The following is a 23,855-nucleotide window of genomic DNA, read 5'->3' as shown; positions in this document are numbered from 1 at the left end:
TCATGAAGTCCTTTATCCCATACTTCCCTAGCTCTACTGGAAACGAATCATCTTTCAATCAAGGGGTCTGTGGTGGGATCTCAAGGGGTGCAGCCTGGGACACTTGGTCCACTGTGCCCCACCACCCCAAACTGGGCAGCCTGAGCTGCCCCGAACAGTGCTTTGCTTTACAAGCAGCAAACCTCTCCAGGGGCTCATTAGTCCACACAAAGCATGTGGAGATCAACACCCAACTAGATTTCATGAATTGTTCCAGAGCCGCTCATGAGTTGCACAGAGAAAGGCACCAGCCAGAAACCCCCAGCTCCCTACCTTGTGCCCAAGGAATTTATTAATTCGTTCACCATTTCATCGATGGAAAGTGCATGTACACGTACACTAGCCTTTGTAAACTCCAGTATTTAACAGGCCTTTCAAGTAAACTAGGGGAAAGATGAAGTTAAACAAGTTTATTGAGTACAAAAAATAGACAGAAAATCAGAGTTAGATACTGAAAGTAATGAAATATAAACATGCATTTGAAACTCTCCATCAAATTAGATTGGGTAACATCTGGACTAACATCTCTCCCCACTAAATATTATTGTCCTTAATGCACTTAAACTTGGGTAAGCCTCCTCTGTCGAAGACTCCAGTCTTTCCAGTGTCCTTGTTGCTTGTTGTATGGGTTAGGACAGGAGAAGGGCACTTGTGTTTTCGTTTTATACTCTTAGTTCATGTCCAGGGAAAGCACAAGCCCAGACATATGGTGGGCATTGCTCAGTCCCCAAGCATGTTTGAGCACTTCCGGATTTGGCCTCGTGCAGGTGAATGATTAAATTTTAGCTCCCTTGCTGGACAATGGCTGTTGGTGATTGTTTTACACTCTGCCTGGGGCTTAGCAAACTCTCCATGCTGTTTTCTCCAGGAGGAGCTAATATCCTGTTGATTCTAGAAGTTACAGCATGTTTTAATGATGACTGTATCACATAACTTTATATGCACTGAAGATATACACATTTAGATAGAAAAATAACTTCCAGCAATCATAACTTTTCCCTTGAGGATGGATTGATTTTAAATCACAAAGACAAACAAACGAAAATTGATTTAAATCAAGTTCCCCACTGATACTACTTCACATATTTCTTCAAACAGTGGTACAGATCTGCTCACTAAAACATGTTTGTTTACTGCTCAGTCCAGTATTTTATAACCTCTAAAAGGATATACTTATCTTAATTTTTTAGATATCTTGATTTTTATTAGTTTAGGAAATAGTACATAGTACTCTACCTATGTTAAGCTGCAGATGCAGTAGCAAGTACATTAAGAATGGTAATAGCTAAATCATACACACAAACACAATACCACTTAAATTTTATTAAATATAAATGTTTCACATTTCCAGTTGCAGCAGTCTCCTGAGATGATGGCTGATGACTGTCTTTAAACTTTCTGTAATTTTCAAATTTTATTAACTACAGACAAGTCCTCAGAACACTAAAGCTGTGTCTATACTAGCCCCTTCCTTTCAGAAGGGGTATGGTAATGAGTGAGGTCAGAAGATGCTAATGAGGCACTGCCATGAATGTGCAGTGCCTCATTAGCATAATTGTTGCCATGGCGATTTGAAAGTGCTGCTTTTGAATCGCACACCACCTGTGCAGATGGGGGCCTTTTGAAAAAGACCCCCAGTCTTCAAAATCCCCTTCTTCCTATCTGGTGTTAGGAAGAAGGGGCTTTCGAAGACTGGGAAGTCCTTTTGAAAGGCCCCTGTCTTCACAAGCGGCACTCATTTCGAAAGCGGCACTTCTGAATTGCTGTGGACACCATTATGCTCATAAGCTATTGCATATTTATGGAAGCGCCTTGTTAGCATCTTTCGACCTTGCTCATTACCATGCCCCTTCCGAAAGAAAGGGGTTAATGTAGACACACCTTGAGTGTACGGTGTCCTTAAAATGTCTACAACTATCTCTCATCTTCCCCACTCCCATGTTGTTTTGATGCACATGTGATTCCAAGTTACCAAAAAAGCTAACACTGACTGTATTTAGAGTGAATTTAATTATGGATTAAGTCCCATTGAAAACAAGTATAGGATGAGGTTCCCTTGGGAAAGCTGAGTTTTGCTGGGGTAAAACAGGGAATAGACTTAGGCATGACCATTATGATCTATGACCCTGATGTATCAAAATAAGAGGCATGTATTATATAATATAAAAAAGGAAATGACTCTCAATGACAACTGGTAACTTTATATTTCTCTTATTGCAGCTTTCTGTACTGTATACTTTGTGAGGGATTTTAAACTTAGCTAATTAAACAAGCCATACAGATTTACTAAGCTAAATTTATTTTTCTAGCAGAACCCTGCATAGCAAACGGCTTGTGAATTTACTTGTTAAATCACACTTAGGCTAAAAAGCATAGGGAGAGAGTTTTGAAGAATGATGAATTGCAGAGTTGACCCACATTTTTCTTCAGACATAACTACTTCTTTCACATTATTTTTTCTGAATGAGCAGCTTTCCTTATGATACTTCATTCTTGCAGATATGTCCTGCATCATCAACTTCTTGCAGTGTTTACATAGGACACATTTTAGTTTTTTACCCAGAGAATAAATTTCTTCAAAATATTCCCAGATAGGGTTTTTTTTTCATCCACAAGGCATGGAAGTTTTTCTGTGGAAAAAGGATAGGAGAATATAGGAAGCTGTGTGCACTGAATGTCTTCCTTTTTACTTTCCAGTACATTGAATTGTTCTTTTCTTTGCTACCTCCTTCCTTTCCTATATAGTCTCTTTGGCTGTGACCACACTACTCCTCCTTTTCAGAAGGGGCATGTTAATGAAGCAGTCTGGAAGATGCTAATGAGGTGCTGACATGAATATGCAGTGCATCATTAGCATAATGACAGGCACACACAATTAGGCAGTGCTGCTTTTGTAACGCACACCTCCTGTGTAGTTGGGGATCTTTTGAAAGGAGCCCCTGACTTCAAAAGCCTTTTCTTCCTAAAACCAAGTAGGAAGAAGATTTAATCGCAAGTGTTATTTTTAAATCAGAAATTGAGTGTTTCATTGATTTTTTTGAACAAAGAAATCTGATTTAAATGAAAAACTTTTTTTTTTTTTTTTTTTTTTTAAATCATTGATTTTTATCCACTCTGTCTTGGATAGCTCACGTGATGGCCATGTCTACACTAGCCAAAAACTTCGAAATGGCCATGCAAATGGCCATTTCAAAGTTTACTAATGAAGCGCTGAAATACATACTTAGCGCCTCATTAGCATGCGGGCAGCCGCGGCACTTCGAAATTGACATGGTTTGTCCAGACGGGGCTCCTTTTCAAAAGGACCCCACCTACTTCGAAGTTCCTTTATTGCCATCTGCCCTGTCTGCATGAGCCGATATGTCTTATATAAAATATCAGTTATATACTGATAAGAAATATGGGGTTGCAGCAGGCAACAAGGAAGAGTAAGAGAACTACAGAACAGGAAGGCCGTGTCTCTAGTAGCTGGTACTTTTGAAAGAAATTTTGAAAGAAGAGGCCCTTTTGAAATTCCCCGCAGAGTGTCTATACACAGAATGCACTCTTTTGAAAGGAATTTTGAAAGAACGTGGTCTGCCTTAAGAAAACATTCTTTCAGTCCCATTTCAGGCTCTTGTGAAAGAGAACATGTGTAGATGCTCCATGGATTGCTCTTTCGGTCCACCATAGCACTGGCGAGCCTGAGCGTGGAGACACCACTGCCAGCGCAAGTGGAGCGCTCTAATCTCTGCGTCCAGCGAAGTTTAAAGATGCAGGGACCCAGAAACCCTGGGGCAGGAAGCTGAGAGTGTGCTGGCAGCAAGAAGAGCAGGGGCACACTCTAGCACGCACTCTAGCTGACATTACAGCTCCCAGAGGCACCAATTTCACCTGTATGGCCAGCAGCCAAGGGCCCTGCATCCCTCAGGGCCCACCACTGAGAAGTCAGAGGGTGCTCAGGAGCTCAGACAGGGCTTCAGAAAAAGGGCCCCATCATGGATAAGGTTGTGATCAAGGACCTTGTGGAACTGTGGGGTGATGAGGAGGTCCTCCTGCACGCAGTTGCCCATCACTGGAATGCTATGACGCTTGTGCACCTTTCCACTGGCTTGACACCTGGGGGCACCCCAGCCACATGCCTGACTAGGTACGATCAAAGGTCAAGGGGAGCTAAGGCAGATATACTGCTGGTCCTAAGATGTGGCCAGCCGCTCAGGGGCAACGGCCAGCACCTGCCTGCACTTTGATGAGCTGAACTGCCCCCTCGGGTCAAAGGTAGCAGCACTGCCCATCCACATGCTGGACACTGCCCGGCTGGAGCCCAACATTGAACCCAAGGAGGTGCTGGGACCCTCAGCCCCCATCGTCCCCCACCTGATGGGCCCAGAACCTGAACCCCACAGTGAAGACGAGGGCTCCAGTGATGGGACCCTTGTCGTTGTTCTGTTGCCAGAGATCTCCAGTTGGGCCCCCTCCACCCGTGCCTCCCCTGAGTTCCTGGAGGAACATTTTGGACTCCCTGGCACTTGGGGAGGGGGTGCCTGTCTCTGCCACAGCCAGCAGTGGGCCACTCACATGGCTGCCAGCCCTAGTCTGGAAACCCCAGACAGCTGTGTTCCCTGGCTCCCAGAGGGGGTCGCATGTGGCACTCAGCATCTGCCCCCAAGACAGCACCTCAGACCACATGCTTGTGAAGAAGAGGAGTTGGGGGGTTCTGACTAAAACCTGTGCATGCTCCACCCATGTGGGGACCCCCAGCGACTGGGATCGCTGAGAGGCCTTGGTCTATTGGATGGGGGGTGTATGGAGGGAGATGGAGAGCGGGGGGGGCATCGCCCCCGGGGCCAGATTGAGATACTAATGGCTTGTCCCTCTGTCCCCTTCTTGTCTCCATGGCTCTGTCATCTGGGGGCTAGATGAGCCCCATACATGACCAGGGGAGCCCCTCAGCAGACGGCAAGCAGGCCAGGACCCCACCACTTCCTGCGCCCATGCGGGGCTGCTGCTGGCGTGTGTGCTGGTGTCACCACCCACAGAACCCTGCTGTGGTACATGACTGCAGTCCTGTAGGAGTGGCTGGCAGCAGAGCGGGAAGTGTGGGCACCCTCACCCAGGCTGTGATGGCCCACCTGACCCATCTTCCTGCCCCCCACAGGTCTCCCCTGCAGACCCCTCCCGCAACCCTGACCTTGCTGCCCTGATCCCACTCAATCTCTTCCCAGCTACCTGGCTGGCACTTGGCCAGTGGTTGGTGGCCAGTGCTGGCCAGGGCAAGCCAGCCCCGTTGCTGCCCACCCTTCCTTTTCTTCCCATGCATCCTGCCAAGCCCAAGCCTGCTGGACCCCTCCCTCGCCCCTGCCTTTCTGTGGTCCTGGCCCCTTCCCAGCCCCAACAGGGACCCTGGACCCAGGGTAGTAGAGGCTTTTGTTTGGCTCCCAGCCCTTCACCCTGGTGAAAGAGTAAGGCCTCCACCACCCAAGGACCCTCTTCAAGTTTCGTTGCCCCTGTCCCCGTCCCAGGCCTCTGTTGTATATAGTTTTCCCCTTTGTAAATAGTTTATTTGCTTTACATAGTTTGGATTCATTTGGTATCGTTCTAGCAAGTAGGCCCTCGTGTATGGTGTGGGGGTGGTGGGGTATGTGTGTGTGTGTGGGGGGGTTCATGGTGGAGGATCAGTGAGGAGTGAGGGTGTGGGGGGCGGTGTCACTGGGGCCTCTGAGTGAAGGCTTCCTGGAGGGCCTCCTGACCCGCACCCCGTTCCGTTGTGCATGGCTGCATGGGGCAGCAGTTGGCTGCTCATAACTGTGGTTGGCCTCAGCAGCCCACTCCTGCACGAAAGGCTCGTGCTTTGCCCTCACAGCATTATGAAGGGCACAGCATGCCCTCACCATGGCTGGCATGTTGAGGCCCACCTCCAGCTGTGTGAGGAGGCACTGAAAGCGCACCTTCAGATGCCCAAACACCTGCTCCACAGTGTGGCAAGCCTGTTTCAGGTACTTATTAAAAACATCCTGGGTGGGGTTGGCATGTCCCATGTAGGGCTGCATCAGTCACGGGTGCAGGGGGTACGTGGCATTGGCCACAATGCAGGGGTGCCTGGTGGTGTCCCTGACTGGGAGCTCCCATGGTGGGGTGTAGGTCTCCTGCATCTTGTGGCCAAGCAAAGAGTTACAAAAGACCCAGGCATTGGGAGCTAGCTTGGACCAGGCCACACGCATGTCCCTAAAATACCCCTTGGCATCAGCGAGGGTCTGGATCACCATGGGGTGATCCGTCTTCTGGTTGGTGAAGGTGCCAGCACTGTGGCCGAGGCTCATATGGTGATGTGGATCCCATCCAGAGCCCCAAAGCAGTTGGGAAAATTCAGCTCTGTGAACCACAGAAGGGTGACATCGAAGTCCTCAACACGGATGAGCTGGCGATGGAGGATACCCCCAGTTCCCCCCTCCCCTTGGTGTGTGTGTGTGTGTGTGTGTGTGACCTGAGCATGGCTTATCTCCATGAGGACAGCTCCAACTGGTGGTTGTTTGGGATGGCCAGATTCCAGAGAGTAATGGCTACCCTCTTCTGCAGGGGGAGTGTAGGCTGCATCCGGGAGGGCTGGGGCGAGCCAGTGACACAGCTCCAGAAGTGTCCTCTTGGTCATGTGGAATTTCTGAAGCCAATGGTCATCATCCCAGTCCCCTAGCACAAGTTGGTCCCACCACTTACTGCTGGTGGAGTAGCCTTGCTGGTGCTGGATGAGCCAGTTGAGGTGGGGCGGGTATCACCCTGCGAGGAGGGCCTTTAGCAGGGCAGCTATATTGGTGTGACCCCCCTCCAGAGCCATTGGAGGACAGCCGCCAACATTGTGGCCAGCGGGTTGACCACGGCCTTGAGGGGTGGAACATCAGGGCTCTGCTGGGGGTCTGTCGTGCTCCCCAGCATAGCTTCTGTCAGTGTGTGGCATCTTTGTAGCTTTGGGTGGCAAAGAAGCCCTCAATGTGTGCAGGAAGAGGGTGCTTGGTAGGGGCCCTTTAAGGGAGTGTCTGGATATGGCCCCCGGAAGATCTTGTGTGCCCTGCGACCCCATCCGCAGCTTTTCCTGGCCCTTTCTCTAGAAAGAGTGCCCTGGGCCATGTGGACGCTTCCTTTTGAAGGAGCAGGCCAGTCTTGCAAAAGAGCAGTTCATGCCCTTGATCCAATTTTTGTGTGTTGATGCTCACTTTTGAAAGGTAGCTTTCCAAAGCTTGCCTTTTGAAATCAGGCTGTAGTGGAAGTGAAGTTGATTTTTAAGGACTCAGCCAAAGACATATGCCCCTTTCCTGTGAAATTACCATGGCATTCTCTTGGGACAAAATTCACTGCTGGAATAAGCAGATGTGATCCCATCCCAGTGAGGTCAATGAGATTCTATCTGCTTTGCATCATGGTTGAATTTCATCCTTATTTTGGAAAGAGGAGAGCCAGAGCTGAAGCTGTTAGAAAGTGTATTTTTTGTTGGAAGACTTCTAGCAGGATTTAATCCTGGCCCTATTGAAGTAAATGACAAAACTCCAACTGAATTTAATTTGGCCAGGATTTCACCACAGATATTCCTTTTCTGAGACTTAAACCTCTAATCAGCTATTAGAGCACATATGAAAACCACAGCATTTCACTACGAGAAGAAATATTGTTCAAAAATTTCTTAAAGAATATACATACTTCAAGATGGTCAGTTATATTGTTGTTTGATATTATGCTAACCATAATCAGTTACCTACCTTTCCAAATATTCTTTTCTGTTTATTTCATGTGAAAATTTTGTAGCAGTTACTTAAGCAGCATCTCAATCTGGTCTTCAGTATTGCACTTATTTGTGTTTGTAATTAGACCTACTCAGAATCCTTCATCTGTCATGCTGGCAGTATTAAAGGTTTTTCAAAATTTGGGTGAGGATGTTTCTGTAGGAAAAGGACAGTTACTGTTAATACACAGTTCAAGGCTACATCTACACTAGCCCAAATCTGCGAAATGGCCACGCAAATGGCCATTTCTAAGATTACTAATGAGGTGCTGAAATACATATGCAGCACCTCATTAGCATGCAGGTGGCTGCAGCACTTCAAAATTGCCATGGCTTGCTGCCGCGCAGCTCGTCCAGACGGGGCTCCTTTTCGAAAGGACCCGATCAGCTTTGAAATCCCCTTATTCCTATCTGCTGAATTCAAAGTTGGCGGGGTCCTTTTGAACAGGGGCCTCGTCTGGACGAGCTGTGGCGATTTCGAAGTGCCGTGGCCGCCAGCATGATACTGAGGTACTGAATATGTATTTCAGTACCTCATTAGTAATCTTCAAAATGGCCATTTCGAAGATTTGGGCTAGCGTAGACACAGCCAGAATGTTGTGGTTCAATGGAACGCCTTGCATTCAGTTCCTGAAATACATTTTTTTTATTTTTTTGGAAGGCATAAGAGTACCAGCACTAGGAAAACGTTATCAAATAATATTTAAAGCCTTTTATAAAATTGGAGAAGGGAGAGAGGAATGGTTTTATAGCCAATTCAAATGTGCAACATATGAAACTGTTAATACAACCAAAATTCTGACAATATAAAAATAAAGTCTCAATAGGCAATATACACTCTTTTTTGTTATGTATGCAATATGATAGTTATTAAGTATGCTATTTTTCAAATACGTTTTCTGACACTCTGGATGCACTTGTATCTAAGAACCATAAATAACTGTATCATCAGGTGCATTTATCTTTGCTTTTTTCATATTTTATTTATACTTGCTTAAGATACTACCTTACCTCTTTTGTCTTTAATTCTAATTTCTTTATAAAAATTACATCTGAAAAAACCAGCTTGGCTCAAAAAGAACTGTTAGGGCATCCAGTATGCTTTATGTGCCACATCACGCACTTGCCCACCTAAATTGCATTGTCCACACAAAATTATCTTTACCAGTAAAGTTCGAAAAGATTTTTTTAAAAATTAAGTTTGTGTGTTCATTTTCCACTCAAGAAATCAATGTATAATTATAGCTTACTTGTTTTTACTTCTTGCATGTCTTTAAAAATAATTAGGGAAGCATAGTTAACTATGTTGAAGGTATAAACTGGGTGAGGTGGAAATTAATGAGTGAAGCATTACAAAGCTGTAGAGCACCTTACTGAAAGTATTTCTATGCTTTATAAACTATAGCACTCTAGCTGGGTCGGTATAGTGCTTTTGTGTAAGTGCAGTTTACAGCAACACAGATTTTCTGTTAGTGTCAATTTTCATTCTTGGAAGGTTATGCCAGAATAGCTAACTGGTTTGTGATTTTTCAGATCCCGGACTGATATAGCTATGCTGATAAAACTTTCAAGTACAGTAAACCCTCAAGATACACAGAACCAAGTTGTGCGTGTCTCAGGTTAATGTGACTGTCACCCCTGCCAGGAGTGGTTTCCTGCTCCTGTCAGGGGCGGCAGCCGCTTTTGTCACAGAAGGCAGCTGAAAGTCAGGCTGCCATCCCTGACAGGAGTGGAGAAACTGCTCCTGTCGGGCAGCAGCCTGACTCTTAGCTGCCACCCCTGGCAGGAGTGGTTTCCTGGTCCCCAGAGTGGCGGGGAGCTGGGAACCAAGCACACATGCATACTTCTCAGGCTCTCTGTCTCTTTCATCTCCAGAAAAAACCTTCCCAAAACTAAAACTTCAGCTAGGCCAGCAAACCAAATTTAGGGTGTTCTGTGCTAAGACATTTTGTAGATAAAAATAGCTTTGAAAGAATCAGTTAACTTCAGGCACATGTTCAGATTAAACCAATTTTTTGATTTTACTAGACTTTCCAGAAAAATTCTAATCTGTCTGAAATTTGCCATATGAAATTTGAGGAAGATTATCTTTTCTTGGGGCATGAGGTACTTCATAATATCACTATGCTGATTATCAAAGTGGGGATCCAGCTCATGTTGACTTTTACTGAGATTTGGATTATTTGTGTTCTCTATTGTATTGCAAATTTCCATGTGTAAAAACTTCCAGCACCAGAAATACCTCTGATCCCCGCAGCTGTACAGCCCTTGATGGTTTTGTTGATAATCCCCGCACATCAGAAAATAATATTCTAAAATTCATGTTGTACTTTATTTAAACTGACTCTAAGTATTTAAGCTACATAAGCAATTTGTATAGATTGAACCCTCTAGTCCACAACCCTGGGGACCTGTCCAGTGCCAAATCCGGGAATTTGCTGAACCATGAGAGGACAATATTATCTAGCAGCATTCTCAACAATTCCACTTCTTACTGTGCTCTTAGAAGATATTTAAGGGTAAAGTAGAGGTAAATAACAGCACAGAACACTTGAGAGCCCAGGAGTGGTGGCTATAAGCAAACTTTATGGGACCATGGGAAACTTGGCCATACCCATGATAAGTGGACATCTGGCTAACTAATATCATGCTGGATGAGGAATGTTGCTGTATCACAGCATGCTGGAATAGAGTGTGTCAACTGTACTGATACAACAATTTAATTTAAACTGTTTGTGGCTTGATGGTCTTAAGCTTGATTATTCAATGTCAAGAGGACTGTCTGTGGGGGCAGCAGTCAGGCTAACCATGGAGCAAGAGCATACTGCTGAAGAAGCAACATACAGGACAATCTTGGCTGACATCCTGTTGCAGAATGACTTTGCTAGTTGTAAAAATTGTAACTAAAACTTCTTCAGTCTTATATTTTCCCCCAAATTTCTCTTGTTTTTCAGATCTGACTGAAATGTAATTCAAGCCATATTTTGAAGAAAATAGTGTTTTAATACTAATATGTTGTGAATATAAAGTGATCGAGCTAGTATAGAAAAATGTGTAGTGCATTTCAGGTGCATGGCTATTAGTATTTTTATTTTGCATTTTGAAGAGTGAAATTTTCCACTCCACAACTACAGAGCTTAATTTAATTTGGCATACAATTAATAAATATTAATTTCTTTCATCAATTGTGTTATCAAATTAGTCTCTTTAAAATGAGCCTGAATAGTAAGGAAGTAAACATGCTCATAATTTAAAAAAAGACAGACATTCAGATTATAGTGCAAGGCCGTATATCCTAATCCTTGTGTCACTTCTTAACATAAACAGTTGTATTAGAAACACAGTAATAGCAGCCACCAAAAAAAAAAAGGGTTGCAGAAATAATGGGGAAATAATTACTGCTCATGCTCAGCTTGTGGCTTTCCAAGGCTCACATGTTCCGTAAATCAAAACCACTTTTTTTTCTGATCCAAAGAAAAGCAGTGTTCTTGGTGGAGGACTATGTCAAAGCCATGATTAAAGTTGCAAAATTCTTTCACATGTGTTACAATTCTTGAAGAGTAAAAGTGTTTATTTTTATTCCTTGCTGAACTCAATTCTTGCAGCAGTTGTGCAAACATTAGATCATTACACCTTCTATCAAAGACTACATATGGAAAACATCAAACTAAAATGTAACTTTCAGAAAGGAACAAGTGCATGAAAATAGGATGACAATAGCAATTGTATTGTACCTTTCACAATTGTTGTGGAAAACTATTTTAGAGACACTATCCAGTGGATGGTACAGATTGCCTGCTACAGTATTTTCAGGCAACACCTACAATTATGTAGATAAATAAAAAACGGATTGGTACTCTGATCTGTGATTGACAGGGTGGTTTGATTTAAATCAGAAGTATTTAATTCACCAAGAAAAGATCATTGATTTAAATCACATTTCCCACTGATACTACTTACATTTTTAAACCGTGGTGCGAATCTGATCACTAAAACATGTTAATTTATAACTCACTACAGCATTTTACTGCATGTGAGGTTATATTTTGCATAATTTTTTAAAGATAACTAGGATTTTTATTAATTTAGGAAATAGTATATAGTAGTCATTACCTGTGTCAAATTTCAGATGCAGCAGCAGTGTTTTAGGAATGGTAAAAACTAAATCTCTCTCACACAAATGCAAACACAATTATATTTTATTATAATAAATCTTAAATGTTACATAAATGTTTCACATTTGCCATTGCAGTAGTTTCCTGAGTTACCAGCTGATGGCTGTCCTTAAACTTTTTTTAATTTTACTAAATTTGACAAGTCATCAAAGCACTAACTGTACTGTGTCTTTTAAAATTTCTACATCTAGTAGTCATCTTTCCTACTCCTACTGTCATTTTGAGTCATAGACTGAAACAAATACAAGTTTTCCTGCCTTTTTTCAACTCCCAGTCTGTTTCTTAGCTTTGAATAATACCAAAGAATGAAAATATTCTCTCTGTGCCTGAGGAGGAAGCTACTGCTGTGAAAGTTGGCTTAGTAACTGAAGGAATCCTGTTTAAAGATTGCTGGCTAATGATTTCCCCTAATTCTGCTGAGTGACTTTGTTCAAAACATCATCCATAAATGCATACTAATTAAATGGTTTCATTCCAGCCTTGAAATTTATTATGACTGACATAATTGAGGAGTGATCTTGAGATGCTTATACTTTGGCGGAAGTTAAACTACTTTTATATACAGAGCTAAGAATGTTTGCAAGAAAATGAGGTGGATTTAGTGTTTGATCTATTCGCTTCCTTATTGCATGCAGTTTAACTTTCTGGTGGAGTATTTTTGTTAATCAGTCTCTTGAGGGGTCTTCCAGATTTCAACAGTGTCAGCAATACAACAGATCTTTCTCTGAAGTTTGGTTAAGGCTATGGATAATAGGTTTCAATATACTGAATACAGTAGTCTCAATATTCGCGAATTCAATTATTCACGAGTGGCTGGAGTGGCCACTTCCCCAGGATGGAGAGTGCTGGCAGCCGCTGTGTCCCCCAGGGCCCCAGGCAGGAATGCCGACAGCCAGGGACTGCCGTATTCACAAAATTCAACACTCGCAAGGGTTCCCGACATGGAACCCTTGTGAGTGTTAGACCCTACAGTATATCTTCTATATTTTCCTTTAATCCAATGTTAGGCATTTTGGATGAGAGAGTTCCATCTAGTTAATCGCAGTTTTCTTAGCCAAGTTGTATGAGAATAGGACATTTCTTAATAAATTGTTCAAAACAGTCACAGAATTGGTTGAATATTTTTAGGGTGAATTAGTTTGGATTCCCTTCTCTCTTCACTTGTTAAAGGGTTGTTACAGAAATATTTTGTGACTTCAACAACATTTTCTTTAATTCATTAAGAAGACCTAAGTCTTTGGCTAAACGATCCATTAAATGGACACTGTAGCCCTATGTTGTTACGGAGCACATTTCTGTTGTTACTTCTGCCTCCATTCTTTTCTGTATATTGTCTTTTTCCTTAAGACAGTGTCTTAACTAGGTCCTCTGCTGTGCTTGGCCCAAATGCAGCACCACACAAGCACAGAATAAAAACAATCCTATCCAGCCTGTGTTTCTTTGTATATGTTACTTTAATCTTCTGAGAAACAGAAACGGAAAGCCTAGAACTTTCAAGATGCAAGAGTTGGTGGTTAGGCTGGACAGACTGGAACCATTAATTCAAGAGTTGGTGGTTAGGCTGGACAGACTGGAACCATTAATTCATTTTTACGAGACTAAAAGAATAGGTGTAGCGTGTTTGTAATGAGATTTAATTGTACTTGTTTATTTGAAACAAATTTAGTTTATTGATGGTTTTAAAAAACCTGATTTAAATAAAAAATCATTGATTTTTATCCTCCAAGGTGATTATTTTACAAACATAAAATAGTGCTCCCTATTTTTGGAAATATAATAGATACTGAATCATGTCAAGGACAGTTCCATATGCAAGACTGAAGCTCACTTTATTTGCTGTTATAGTGATTCCTAATATATTTAGGCAACTGTATTAGTTTGCCAGGCTAAGACATTGTAACATTATCTGAATGAGGGGACTGTCGTTGTGTGTTTTTCCTGGAGGGGGAACACTCCTGGATACAATATTAGGATCAGGAAGCTTCCACCATCTAGTCACATCCTTTTCCCCTGAAATCTTGCTTCATCTTACCTTAAAAGTATATTATCAGATTTAAAACTATAAATGAAAATAAACAAATTCTTTGCTTGTCTAACACCAACTTGAATGAGAGTGAGCCTTCATCTAAGCCTTAGTTCACAGCTGCCAGTGTCACATTCTGCTGTACACAAAAGCTAGTGTCTAATAAAACTGGCAATTTGCCAAATCCCATAACATGCCATTTCATACACCATCAATTCAAATAGTTAGAAAGCAAGGAAGTAAGCAGTGAAACTGTTAACTATCCCATGTGCTCCATTCATTAGTTCCTGCTCTGAAACTCAGTTATCTCCTTCACAATTTTCAGCTATCTACACCTTTCTCTAGAACAACCCTGAGATATTAAGTGATGAGCCGTTTTAAAACTTCAATGTTTCTTTCCTTGTGGGTTTTTTAGTTTGCTTTAGTAGAACTTGCAGTATATCTACTTAAGTCAAGTCAAGCCTCAAAAGATAAAGCTAAAGCAGGCACGTTGCTCAGGGATGTGAAAAATCCACACCTGATTGTTGTAGTTAAGCCAGTCTAGCACAGGGTCTAGCCAGCGCTAGGTCTATAGAAGAATTCTTCTGTGAATTGACATACTACATCTTGGGAGGTAGATTAAACTGGTTCAGTGGGAGAGCTCCTCCTGTTGCTGTAGTGTCCACGCAGGGGTCAACAACTTTTCCAAGGCAGTGTTGAAATTTGACCTTTTGACTCCTATGTATGGTACAAGTGCTGGTGGTACTTGTTAAAGTCACTAAGAGTCCTACTCACAACAGCTTTATTAGTAAATTAAATTGAGATGCAGAATTTTACAACTTAGGTGGTGGTTGGTAGCATTAGCTGGTCTTTTTGTTAATCCTCAGGTGCCTTGTCTTTGAGCAAGCTCACAGCTGTATGGAGGAGGTGGAAGAGAATGAGCTCCTGCCTCACATACCAATGGTAATCAGCTCATGTGCCACTCCTGGCACCTTTGCTGAGAGTTGCTGTACCTTGGTGTACATTGAAACACTGAAGTTGTGCAACTACAGCTGTGGCACTGTAGTGTATCCAGCTTGAACAACTCCTAAGTGATCAAAGACCTTGTCTGTATTAGAAAGCTTGCACTTATTTAGTGATATTCATTTAAAATCTATCTCATTCCACTGGTGCAGATCTGTAAGACAGATTATTTAAATGGTATTAAACTAAATCAGTTTATCTGCCTGTATGTTACGAGTTTACACCAATGCTGCCAGATTTCCTTCAGTGAACATTTACTAATAAAGACAACATCAGACTCTTGTGTGAGAATTTGCCAATATTTTGTGGTTTTTAACTACATCAGAGTAGATATCCTGGTGCAAACATCTCATGCAAGAGTCAGCAACCTTTCCGAAGCATAGTGCCAAAATTTGGCCTTTTGATCTCTACGTACGGCCGAGTGCCGGGGATACTTTCAAAAGTCACTAAGGCCATGTCACATGGCCCCCCCTTTCAGAAAGGACATGTTAATGAGGCACTTTGGAATGGGTTAATGAGGGGCTGACATGTGTGTTCAGTGCCTCATTAGCATAATAACGGCCAGTGGGGCTTTGAAAGTGTTCCTCTCAAAACGCAGGCTGGCTGTATGTATGCAGGTGCTTTGAAATAAAACCCATGCTTCGAAATTCCCTTATTTGCAAAACATAGGGGGAATAAGGGAATTTTGAAGTGTGGGGTTTATTTTGAGGCACCCATGTTTATACAGCCAGTCTGTGTTTTGAAAGGAACACTTTTGAAGCGTGACTGGCCACCATTATCCTAATGAGGCGCTGAATATGCATGTCAGCCCCTCATTAACCTGTTCTAAAGTGCCTCATTAACATGCCTCTTTCAAAAGGGAGGGGCATGTGTAGACATGACCTAATAGTCCTACTTAAAACAGTTTCATGAATAAATAAAGATGTAGAGCTTTACTATTAGTGTGATCCTTGGCTTTGCTTTGCCTTGCCTTGGTAAGTTTTGGCTTGATGAGTCCTCCAGCCCTGTGGCCCTGGCCTTGGTACTGCACTGTGGCAGGGGCACTGCGCCAGGGACTTCAGCTCCTGCCCTACAATCTGGCAGGGGCCCAGCACTTTGGTCCCATGCTCCGGCAAGGGGCCCTGGGGCTGGATCTTTGACCTTGCTGCTAGGTCTCTGTCCCTGTGCTGCAACAGGACGCCTGCCTCCAGCCATATGTTGCAGCGGGGGCTCCGCAGCAGGGCTCCAGCACTGGCTTTGGCTCTGCTCTGTGGTGGAAGCTCCGGCCCCATATTCCCATCCCTTCACATGCTGCATAGAGGAGGAGGGACAGGGCTGGAGCCCCCACCCTGTGCCAGTCCAAATCGACTTGCTTGCTGAGGGTTGCTGACCCTTGGTCTAATGTGATATCTGGGTTAAGTTCAGTCTTATGCCTGTTCTGTGCTCATTCTCTGAGGGTTTCCACTGGTTCAGAAAATAAAGATTGAATTTAAGACTGGGTCTACACTCGCCGCGGAAGATCGAATGCTTACGTTTGATCTTCAGGGGTACTGTTTCGCACATGCGTGAAATGGCACGTTCCGGGGTGAATGTTGATCCCAGAACTTCTTTTGAGTGGCATGGTATTAAGGAAGGTGGACGGGAGCACTCCCTTTGCCCTTCTGCCCTGAAGACAGGCACAGAAAAGTCGACAGCTTCAAAGTTGATTTTTTTGGTATGTAGTTGGTGTGCCAAAAATTGCATAGCAGCTGTTGACCTTCCAGGTAAGCGTAGATGCAGCCTAAGTATAATTATCAGAGCTGTTATGTTTGTGTGAGTAGCTGTAAAAAGTGATTCATATTAGCCCACTTGCAGTACTTCAGTATATCTCGTGCCTCTTTGTATCTGTACTTTCATATCATTAGTGTACTCATATCCACTCTACAGCTTGTTCCTCCTGACATCCAGGTACCCAGAATCACTATCATGCTCCTGTGAATGTATGACACAGTCAGCTTTTAAGACCTGAGAAGACCTGTTAAAGACCTGAGAATTTGTGTCCTAGATAGAACATAGAGAATTTAAAAACAGATTATAGCAAGAAAATTGTGAATTGGAATTCATATTCAAATTCAACACATTAATACATGGTATGAACAGAGACATCAGTTACCTCACGCATTACAAGAACTGCTTCCTTTCCTTTGATGCGCATAATTATCTCAGGCAGGACACTTAACATCCCCTCTTCCCCTCATCAGCCTCCTTCAGTCCTATGTACTTGATTTGCCAGTTTTTATTGCAATTTTTTTTGGTCCTCTGTACTTATAAATTTCAGTCTGTATTAGAAATGAGATTGATCTGATGAAGTGGGTCTATCCCATGAAAGCATATCACCAAATAAATCATTTTGTTAGACTAAAGTGCTAAATTTCTGCTGTTTTGTTTTGTTGGAGTACAAACTAACATAGCTACCTCTCTCTTACTCTTGAGCTTTTAAGTGTTATACATAGGGTCATTGCTACATATTGTCTCCTTTATAAATCGATTGTGTTGGAGAGAAGAGGATGTGGTTGAGAGTTGGGTTTCATGGCCAGGAGCATGAGGCATTTAAGTGAGATCTGGGTCTTGGAGATCATAGTAGAATTCTGCCAGATCATACAGGAGGTTTGTCAGGGACATATTTTCTCTAACGAATCACACAACATTCATCAGTACAAAATTGTTCTCTGGTGCACTTTTCTCCTTCTGAGACAAGTGAGAGAGGAGAGGAGGTGGCGGCTTATGGTCTGTCCTGCACAGGTACATCAGACTGGGATTTCCAATTGGTGAACTGTGGGAGGTTTGTCAGAGAAAGATTCTGCCTTCAAAGTAAAGCTGAAAAAAAATTTTTTTTTTTTTTTAGTAGATCTTGAACTTTAGGCCTCAAGTCTTATTTTCCTCTGATAATTGTACTAGGGAAAAGAGGAATACTTGCAGGTGAAGACATGTCTGTAGTGGAGTTAGCTCTACTCAGGAGGCAATTTTCCCTATAGCAAACCTACCTGCCTCTGAATTTTTAGGAGAATATCCCTCTGTTAAATCTGAAATTCTGCTAAGATTTGAGACTTGAAAGTTCTCCTCTGTTCTAAAGACAAGTAGAGGGTTGCTTCATCACCCTGTTGCTTATTCACTGATAAACTCAAGCACAAAATCTATAAGCAGGAGCTCTTTATTTGCAACAAACACCATCTTCTAATACTGTGGTGGCAAACCTGTGGCCCACTGGGGTTCTACTTGCAGCCTGTGGACCTCATCTGCTCCCCCTCATGCCTCTCATGTACTAGGGCACCTGAACCCAGAACTTCTTACTCCTCCCTGTCCCTCCTAGCACTTTTGGAGCACTTCAGATTGCCTGATTTGTGTTCCATGCTCACTCCTCCCCATTGCTCCCAGAACTGGAATGCCACAAACATCTAATTTGACCCTGAAGAATCATATGAAATTTATAAATAAATTAAATCACATGTAAAAATTAAATCACATGTCAGAGCTTCTTGCTGTGTAAGTTTCCCCACACGCATTTGTTTCATGTCTGTAAACATCTGCTCTGGTCTCTCATTCTCCTAACAGGTTGTTATGTTCAAAATATGTAACATTATTTTTTCTGATCTGAATAATGACTGTTTCAGTTTCGGGCATTGTGACCTAAAACTAGATATTTGAATGTTGGCTTTAAGAGACGAATAGTTTTCGGGTTTTTCATTAACACAGCTGGTACCTGGGAAGCATTTCCCAGCAAGTGAAGGGACCTAAACTGTTGCTTATTTGCAGAAATTGATCCATTTTTTTAAAATAACTGAACGATTTCAGTGTAGTTTCAGGAATTACACCTATTCCAGAAACATCTGCCAGCTTTTGATTTTGAAATAACTTTACTATTTTAATTTTTTCTCCTGTTGTGATATAAAAGGCGGAAACTAGAAACTCTAATTTATTGCATGATCCTGAAAAAATGTAAGCATATGTGTGAATTAGTCACATGAGATTAATTCCATTCAAGTCAATGGGCTTGCTTACATGAGTAAACATCCGTATATAATTGTTTGCCAGTTATGTGCTTTACTGGTTCTACAGGGCAACAGTGAAGCTTCCTTAGAGGCAATGGTGGGTAATCCATGGAATATGAGCTTCCAGTTTCTAAAAGAACTAGTGCAGTCCGTGGATACATAAAAAAGGGACTACTGAGTAGAAATAGAGAGGTTATTTTCTTTGTGTGCTTTGCATTGGTGTTGCTGCTGGAATAATGTGTGTAGTTTGGATGCCCACAATTCATGGAGGATGCTGAAAATTTGAAGAGTACTCGTATAAGAGTCACAATTGCAGGACTTGCCTTACAGTGACAGGCTCAAGAATCTGAATCTATGGAGTGTAACAGAGAAGGTTGGGGGTGATTTGATTCAAGTCTGTGGGTTACTTATATAGAGAATAAATATTTAATAATGATCTCTTGTTGAAGCTAGACAGCTTGAGACTGGAAATAAAGTTTACGTTTTTTAACATTGAGAGTAATTAATGATCAGAACAGCTTACCAAGTATTATGGTGGATTTTTCCATCAATCATAGAACACTAGAACTGGAAGGGACTTCAAGAGATCATCGAGTCTAGTCCCCTGCCCTCATGGCAGGACGAAGCACTATCTAGACCAGTGGTTTCGAACCTTTTCCAGACAGGGACCCATTTTGACATTTCCAGAAGACTTGGTGACCCAAGGCACTTCAAAAATGGGGGGGGGGATGCACCAGGGGAGTCACACTCAGACTAGGAGTCACTCGGACTGAAAGGGGCTAAGGGTGTCTCACTCAGGGGCCAGGAGTCACTCGCAGACTGGAGGGAGCTAGGGGAGGCACAGGGACCCCCATGGCGGGAAGCTGGCTTGGGTGTGGAGCCCTGGTCTGTCAGTGCCAGCCTCGGGAACCCCAGCCAGTACGAGGGGGAGGGCGGGATATCCCCATCCCTGTGGCTGGAAGCCTGCTGGGGCAGAGCGCTGGCCAGTAGAACCAGCCACAGGAACCCCAGCTGGGGCCAGGGGGTGGGAGAGCCCCCCCCCCACTGGAATGCTGGCTGCTGCAGCGGCAACCCTGTTGGTGTACGGGGTGGGGGGGGCCCTACCTCCTGCAGAGGCTGGAAGCCAGGGAGCTGATCAGCTCTGCCTCCCTCTCAAACTCCACCTCAGGCCCTCACCTCACCTGAGCTGGGTGCTACTCCTCAGGTATGCAGTTCTGTGCCCAGCAGCTGAAATGGTTCTCAATTTAATTGATTGGTATAAGTGCCTGACTGGCTGTTAATCCAATTGAGAAGTTGAGAACCACTTCAGGAGTATGAAGAGCTTCTTAAAAGCCACCTGTGGAGCCACCCAGCTCAGCTGGCGACCCTTTCCCTTTTTGAAATGTAATTGTAACCCATGTTTGGGTCCCGACCCATAGGTTGGGAAACCCTGATCTAGACCATCCCCAATAGATGTTTATCTAACCTGCCCTTAAATAGCTCCAGTGATGGAGATTGCTCAACCTTCCTGGGAAGTTTACCCCAGTGTTTAACCACCGTGGCAGTTGTGAAGTTTTTCCTAATGTGAAACTTCTTTTGCTGCAGTTTAATCCCATTGCTCCTTGTCTTACCCTCAGAGGCCAAGGAGAACAATTTTTCATCCTCCTCCACATAACCCTCTTTGAGGTACTTGAAAACCACCATCATGTCCCCTCTGTCTTCTCTTTTCTGAACAAAACAAACCCAGTTACTTCAGTCTTCCCTTGTAGCTCATGTTCTCTAGACCTTTAATCAATCTTGTTGCTCTTCTGTGGACCTTTTCCAATTTCTCCACATCTTTCTTGAAATGTGGTGCCCAGAACTGGATGTACTACTCCAACTAAGGCCTAGTAGAGCAGAAGAATGACTTCTCATGTCTTGTTCTCAACACTCCTGTTTGTGATCCCAGAATCATCTTTGCTTTTTTTGCACTTAGGGCATTTTAAAATCAAGATTGGATGTTTTTATGTTTAAAAAGTATGTTCTAGGAATTATTTCATGGAAATTCTGTGGCCTGCCTTATACAGAGGTCAAACTAGATGATCACAATGCTCTCTTCTACTTCCAAGGTGTTATCAGAAATGTAAAATAAGTAAAAAAAGATAGAGGGTTGGGTATTTTGATGCTCAAATGTTCGCCAAGCTTGGCAATTTGATTGCAAACGTTTCATTACCGCTCGAGGTAACATCGTCAGTGCGCAATAGGTTTTTAATAAAAATCCTCCCAGACCGGTCTTTATATAGCCTTTTGCGTGACCCTAACCAATAGTTGATTTTAATTGGCTGCTTACGACCAACCAGTCATCGTCAACCACGTTTTCATTAGGCATCCCGTAGCCTCATGAGTTCAAACACCAGGTCTAAATCAGTGGACATTCGAACATCAAATTAAATCTCCCAAGCTACCAATCTTCTCTTCTAGTTTAAAAGGATTGAGTATATTAGTGTACATCCATTGATTTCAGTGGAGCTATGCAAACTTTTACCTTCTGATGACTTAGCCCAGGTAATTTTGTTTCTTCCAGTTCTTTTTGCTTATATTTAAGTGTTACTCCTTCTGTGAAGGAAGACTGAGGTTTTGAATGGATGTTCCATTTAGCTCTTTCATATAGTAAATGTTTTAGTCCCTATGGTACTGAAAAGTTAGCACATTTAAATGGTGTAATTTTGCCTACATGAGTCTGCAAAGTTATATTCTATGCTTCTCTTGCTGCCTTTAGCTTTGGAAATGACAAGATACTGATCCAATTTATATACAAAACTCTTGCTGTCAGTGCAGAAAATTCCAGAATCTGAATTTCAGTATCTTTGTGGCACAGTGGCTGAAAGCCTCGGGGAAATCTGTTAGCATGTGGTTATTCAGGTTTTACAAATGTATCTGCTGGTACAGTTAGTCCCAGAGGTACAGTTTTCTTAACACATTTACCCTGGCATTTAGGACAGCAGGTTACCTTATTTACCATATTGTTACTGTTGCCATATTTTTCATTAATTACACGAGAATTTGCAACCTAACTTAATGATAAACTGGGTGCTTGAAAATATTTTGTATTAAGATACTCAAAATAAGCTTTGAGGATTTTAATGACTGAAATGATATTCAGTTGTGATGTTGTACGTGGTCATATAGACTATAAGTTTAATAATTACTGACTTGTTTTCTCACAAGTATTGCTGTTTACATTGTTCACTTTATTTAAATAGTTAAAGTCCCTCGTAATTTTCGCTTGTTGGAAGAACTTGAAGAAGGTCAAAAAGGAGTAGGCGATGGTACAGTAAGCTGGGGCCTTGAAGACGATGAAGATATGACACTTACAAGGTGGACAGGCATGATTATTGGACCACCCAGGGTCAGTATAATAGATTAAAATGTCTACATTTTTATGTTTATAGGCACTATAAAATCCTATATTAAGTGTACATTTTAGAGAAGTAACTTACTTAAAAACATTTAAAATTAAGAAATGGGTAGTTTCAAAATGAAAGTTTAGTTTACCACTGTTCTATCAGTCTGTTTTCAATTTCTGTTTAATCAGAGCCTCATGAACGATCTTGAGTTAAATACATTCATCCCTCACTATATGAGCACAATTGGTTCCCAACTTTCTGCTCTTAGGCGAAAACTTTTAAGAGGGACACTAAATTCCCATTAAAATACATGTAAAAGTCTCTGATTGGTTCCTAGTGCTCCTAACTTGGGGAAGGAGTGGCAGTAGGTGGCACTGCTTTCAAAAGGTGAGTGAACCTTGGGTTGAGGGGATTAAAGGCTGGGGGCAGTTTGGAGGCATGAGCAGGAGGGAGGGTTAAAATCTGGTGGTGGATTGGGTCCGTGGGAGAGGGGGCAGACAGACTGGCAGGGTGAAGGGCCAGTGGGGGTGTTCAGGCTGCTGCAGTTGGGGCCATGGGGCCGGTGGAGGGTCAGGCTGCGGGGCCAACAGGGGGGTCTGGCTGCTGCAGTTTGGGGCCGTGGGGGGAGGTGTCATGCAGCTGTAATTTGGGGCTGCGGGGCCAGCGGGGTGGTCAGGCTGTTGTGGTTTGGGGCTGACGGGATGGTCAGGCTATGGGGCTCACAGTGGGGTCTGGCTGCCATGGTTTGGGGCTAGCAGGGCGGTGAGGCTGGTGTGGTTTGGGGCTGTGGGGCCGGCAGGCGGTCAAGCCGCGGGGCCAGTGGAGGGTCTGGCTACTGCAGTTTGGGGCCGGGGGTGTCAAGCTGCAGCGGGTTGGGGCTGCGGGCCAGTGGCGGGGGAGGGGATCACATTGCAGTAAATTGGGGCTGCGGGGCTGGCTGTGGGGTCAGGCTGTGGCAGTTTGGGGTTTGCGGGGTGGGGGTGGGGTCAGGCTGCAGTGGGTTGGGACTGCAGGGCTGGTAGCGGGTGGGGTCAGACTACAGGGGGTTTGGAGCCGCGGGGGAGGGTTAGGTTCGTATTAGTTGGGGGGAGTTCACTCGTCGCGTGAACTAAGGTAAGTATATGTGTCCCTCGTTTAAGTGAGTACATGTAAATAAAGTACTCATTTAATGAGGGATGAGTGTGTAAGAATCTACACTCTGAGTATATTCAGATGTGTACTAGCGAGCCTATTTTCGTAGTTGAGGAATTGCTGACATCAATTTTGATTTCCTTAAAATCTGTAGAAAGGCTAGAAGGAGTTACATGGGAACATTGCACAAGCCTAAAGTTGGCATGGTGTAAGCACATACTTGTGTCGCCAGCAAAACAACAGCTGGCGTGTATCCACATCTGAACAGTTATTTTTATACCTGTTGTGTAATCTATGTAAAGAGGATGTGATTTGAGGCTATTGCTGTTTGGAATATAAGCACAAGATAAAGCTTCATTTCCA

The 23,855-nt window shown here is 43.3% G+C and overlaps 1 protein-coding gene across 2 annotated transcripts in view; it reads left to right on the top strand.

Annotated features, from left to right (window-relative positions):
• The window catches only part of UBE2V2 (ubiquitin conjugating enzyme E2 V2), a 39,413-nt gene that overhangs the window by 1,808 nt on the left and 13,750 nt on the right, over positions 1 to 23,855 (top strand). For both annotated transcript variants that reach the window (XM_074987193.1, XM_074987195.1), the window contains exon 2: positions 22,218 to 22,363. In XM_074987193.1, coding sequence (XP_074843294.1) covers positions 22,218 to 22,363 — 146 coding nt within the window. The remainder of the gene's footprint in view (positions 1 to 22,217; positions 22,364 to 23,855) is intronic.

The sequence above is a fragment of the Carettochelys insculpta genome, chromosome 2 (genome assembly GCF_033958435.1).
Source record: "Carettochelys insculpta isolate YL-2023 chromosome 2, ASM3395843v1, whole genome shotgun sequence".
In the NCBI taxonomy this organism is placed as follows: Eukaryota; Metazoa; Chordata; order Testudines; family Carettochelyidae; genus Carettochelys; species Carettochelys insculpta.
This window is presented reverse-complemented; position numbering and strand designations above follow the sequence as displayed.